This window comes from Haplochromis burtoni, unplaced genomic scaffold (assembly GCF_018398535.1).
Source record: "Haplochromis burtoni strain Fernald_Lab_line unplaced genomic scaffold, NCSU_Asbu1 Contig_625, whole genome shotgun sequence".
Lineage (NCBI taxonomy): Eukaryota > Metazoa > Chordata > Actinopteri > Cichliformes > Cichlidae > Haplochromis > Haplochromis burtoni.
In genome coordinates, this window is record NW_024582986.1 from 111,086 (window position 1) to 115,726 (window position 4,641).

At 41.5% G+C, this 4,641-nt stretch overlaps 1 protein-coding gene across 2 annotated transcripts in view; it reads left to right on the top strand.

Annotated features, from left to right (window-relative positions):
• Positions 1-2,023: 2,023 nt before the first annotated feature.
• The window catches only part of LOC102299368 (UPF1 RNA helicase and ATPase), a gene marked incomplete in the record, with an annotated part of 16,404 nt that continues 13,786 nt past the window's right edge, over positions 2,024-4,641 (top strand). The window contains 4 exon segments of one of the 2 annotated variants that reach the window (XM_042214896.1): positions 2,024-2,444; positions 2,820-2,962; positions 3,623-3,712; positions 4,091-4,258. In XM_042214896.1, the coding sequence (XP_042070830.1) occupies positions 2,274-2,444; positions 2,820-2,962; positions 3,623-3,712; positions 4,091-4,258 (572 nt within the window). 2 annotated transcript variants of the gene reach the window in all.

Sequence of the window (4,641 nt, forward strand, 5' to 3'; positions counted from 1 at the left end):
AACTCCCTCCTGTGCCTTGCTGTTGGTTATGTGTTTTATGAAAAGGCCTTACTAATTCTCAGTGGGTCAGGTCAGAGATGTAGTACTGATGCTGTCCTTGTGGCTACCTCAAAAAGTACTTTCTTTTTTTCTTTTTTTTTTAATATCAGTGTGTGCTCTACCTGTGTTTTGGGAGTATCCTCTGAAAGGTATGCTCTTCAGCTTCATTAACAAAGCACTGTTACAGTAAGTAATCCTGGCTTTGTAAAGGAAAGGCTTTGAAATAAAAGAAGTACAAGTGATGTTTGTGCTTTTCCATTCAGTACTCACTCCTATTGAAACCTTGTAATTGACATGTTGGTACAATGACCATGAAAAGCCTGTCACAGTTATTACCACGAGGCTCCACTCTATTGTTAATGACATCTACATGATTGTGATTCACCATCACAAAACACGGGTCACAACTCACAATATTATGAAGAAGTTAGGTTGCCTATATCTTAATCAGATCAGATCTCTAGCATCCTCTTCAGTCACACATGCCCATCACTACATCCATGATCCTTCTCTGTGGTCTATCCCAATATACCCAGCCTTTTTCTCTAACTTTGTCTCCAAACTATTCAGCCTAAGCTGTGCCTCCTTCTCTTGGTCACTAACTTTAACTTTGTCACCTCCACTTCTGCCTCCTGTCTTTTTTTCCCCTCCCGTTTCATTCTTGCTGCTATCCTCCTGTCACCAATTCCATTTGATTCTGTTTTATTTATATAGCACCAATTCAAAAAAGCATTGGAATATTATATTGGAAGATAAAGTCCCTGGAATAAATCCCCAACAATCATACAACGCCCTCTGGGCAAACACTTGGCAACAGTAGAAAGGAAAAACTCCCTTTAACAGGTAGAAACGCTCAGGGAGAGGTGGCCATCTCCTGTGACCAGTTGGGGGTAAGAAGAGGAAGAAGGGACAAAAAACCTAATGTGGAAGAGAGCCAGAGATTAATAATAACTTATGATTGAATGCAAAGTGGTGCATAAACACAAAAAGTGAAAATGAGGTGATTGAAGAAGAAACAGTGTATCATGGGAAGCTCCCTGCAGTCTAGGCCTTTTGCGGCATAACTAAGGGAAATTTCAGGGTTGCCTGATATAGCCCTAATTATAACCTTTTTAAAAAATCAGTTTTAAGCTTAATATTCAAAGTAGAGAGAGTGTCTGTCTCCTGAATCCAAACAGGGAGCTGATTCTATAGTGGAGGGGCCTGAAAGATGAAGGCTCTTCTTCCCATTCCACTTTTAGAAACTCTAGTAGAACCACAAATTCTCTATTTATGCGGTATGGTACTGTGAGATCTTTAAGACAATTTAGGACCTGATTATTCAAGACCTATTACCTGTGGAAAAATCACCTGACATTCATCTTTATCCTATGTTAACTCTTTCTCACCTCTCTGTCCATTGCTTTGCATGGTCGACCCCAAGTATTTCAACTCGCCCACCTCCTCATTGCATCTTGACCTTTCCACCTGCCTCTCCCATTCACAGGCATGGCTCACTCCTATTAACGTTCATTCCTCTTTGGTACATACCTTCATATCTTAGTGCTCTCGTAGACCTCTCATTTGATTGAATTCTTTAAAATACATTTTGGCATAGGAGCCATCTAAATGCTCACATTTAAGTTACTTAAGCAGACCCTGCCTTGGTTGATACTATTTTAAACAATTTTGCTGTTAACGTAATTACCTAAAACTCAATGATAAACTCGTGGGACCGAGTTTTTACTCGTTGCTATCCATACAAAACATACTAAAAACACGATTAGATTAGATTTTTTTTTTTTAACCAGATTTGGATACAAATTGGGAATCATGCAATTTGTATAAAAAAAATTTAAACAAAACCTACTGAAAAAACTGTCAAAAGAGCTAGGAGTATTATATGTATTAGTATTGCTATTTTTAATGGATTTCCTCACAGCGTTTCGTGACGTTGCTTTGAGACCCGGATATGGGATCAGAGTGAGAGCTCTTCCCTGTAGAGACCTGTCTGTGAGCTGAGCTCCAGCCTCCGGTGAACGTCACACGTTGGGGAAGTCCGTCACCGCGGCTGTTGGACCTGCTGCAGCTTTCGAGGTTCCGATCGGTTCCATTTTTTTTTATTTAGGTTCAAACTGAGACTGTTAACGTCGGGCTCTAAACCAATTGTCGATCAACGAAAACGCTTTGGATTTTAACTGTCTTTATACTAATCCCGGAAACCCGTCAGTAAAGCGAAAGTTGAGAGAGTCGAGATGAGCGTGGAGGCGTACGGGCCGAGCTCCCAGACCCTCACCTTCCTGGACACCGAGGAAGCGGAGTTGCTCGGAGCGGACACCCAGGGCTCGGAGTATGACTTCACCGACTTCACCCTTCCCAGTCAGACGCAAACTCAAGGGCAGACACAGAGCCAGCTGGACAGCCAGGTCTGAGGTTTTCAATTTCACAGGAAGGCACGAGAAAGCGCGCTTTACTGACGCTAGCTGTAGTTAGCTAGCTGACCCAGCGCTACCTGTTAGCCCGCTAAATTGGATAGCATTACTTAGCTCAGTGTTAGCTGGGTTGCAGCGTTAGCAAGCCCCTTAACTAAACTTCTGAAGTAACAGTAATTGTATTTTTATCTTTATTTTGAACTGTGTTAAGTAAACTAAACTCGTGAGCGTAACTGTAAAAATCATAGAGAAAATTCATGAGCGCTGACAACCTGTCAACTTATAATTTAGTGTCTCTCTCAGCGCTGTGTGCCTGGCTGCTAATCGTTAGCGGTGAGTTTGTTCAGTAAAGCAGGTGTTGTGCTGCAGGTAAATGGTCCCGATGAGGGTCTTCACAACGGTGGAGTGGATGATTCCGTGGCCAAAGCCAGCCAACTGTTGGCCGAGCTGAACTTTGAGGAGGATGAAGAGGACACGTACTACACCAAAGACCTGCCCTTGCACGCGTGCAGGTACGCTGGATAAAAATCGCACCGTGGCAGGATGTCAGCAGACTGTGCGTTACCGATGAACTGATTGCAGTACATTAGTTAGTGATCGTCATCTACATCACTAGTATGCTGTACAATTTTTAGCCACTCACAATGGTTGAATTGTAGTGCACTATCAGAGGTTTATAATTTTAGTGCTACGATACGATTCACGTGGCCCTGATGAAATGTCAACCAGCTTTAGTACTTTTCACATTACTGCTTGAATCTCATTCCTGTTTACTTTCATAATCCTGTAAGAATACTAAACATTAAATTGACAGTGAAATTTAGGTAAAAGCTTTTAATAAGAATTGGCAGTTAAATATGCAATTTAAATGTATTTAACTCTCTTAAATTGGCTTTCTGGGAGTGTTTGTGTGCATTCTTGTTGAAACTTATGAAATACTGTACATGTTTTTGACACCTATTGAATATGAATTAGCTTCAAGAGTCCTGCATGTATGGCGGCAACATATTCCCATGACATTTCATATTTGTGGTTGAGGCATGTGAGCATGTAGCATTTGACAGGGTCCATATAATATGCTGACTCCTTTGACATCCGATATCATGTGTGTACAGTTGGTCTTTTGCTCTTGTTGTGTTTGCTCTGAACACTGCTGTGGTTGTTCCTTACAGCTACTGTGGTATCCACGATCCAGCGTGTGTGGTGTACTGCAATACCAGCAAGAAGTGGTTCTGTAATGGGCGTGGCAATACATCCGGCAGGTGCGTCGTCAGCTTGTCTTTATTTAATTGCATGTAGGAATCGGAAAGTGAAACTACTAATAACCTGAAACGATAACAATGAAATTTTCACACACTTCTGCCAACACCAGCCATATTTTGACAGACAGGTCATGTGGCATGTGTGTAATGAGAGATCTGTGAGAAGTAGATGGCAACTCTTGTATTTGCATTGGTTGAACAGAGGGCGTGTTCAGGTTTATTTACTGTAGATGCTACCAAGCAGTGTAATAGGAATCGTATCCTATTCACAGCCTTTGTTCATAACTGTGAAGTGGGCCGTTTCCCACTTTTGCTCTCGGGCTCAGTGTCAGTTTTTTAATTTTCTGTTTGGTTTGACTTCCATTGTCTGCCTCGCAGCCATATTGTGAACCATTTGGTGAGAGCGAAATGCAAAGAAGTGACTCTGCATAAAGATGGGCCGCTGGGCGAAACCGTGCTGGAATGTTACAACTGCGGCTGTCGCAACGTCTTTCTCCTGGGCTTCATCCCAGCAAAGGCTGATTCTGTGGTGGTGCTACTCTGCAGGTATGTTGCTGGGGACTGTCCTGATTGAAGCAGGACAATATTCTACCTCTGTGAAGCTTGATCTGAATATTTACATTTGACTCTGGAAGTTTATGATAAAGTTCTTTTCTTCTCAGTTATTTAGGTTTCTCCCCCTTACTTTAGACTTTAGGACACTGGTAAAGAGGCCTTCAGATGCCTGAATAATGAGATAGACAGGAAAAAATGGCCAACAGATGAAGGTTCATGAACAAAATTGATGAACCTTTTTATTTTAATGTACTTTTGCTAAAGAGAGCTCTTCTTTTGCAAAATGGAATAATTTAGGGTAAATAATCTTGTCAGAAATTTATATGAAACATGTATCTAGAAATTTTTAATTGACCTGTGTATTGCAGCCCCCC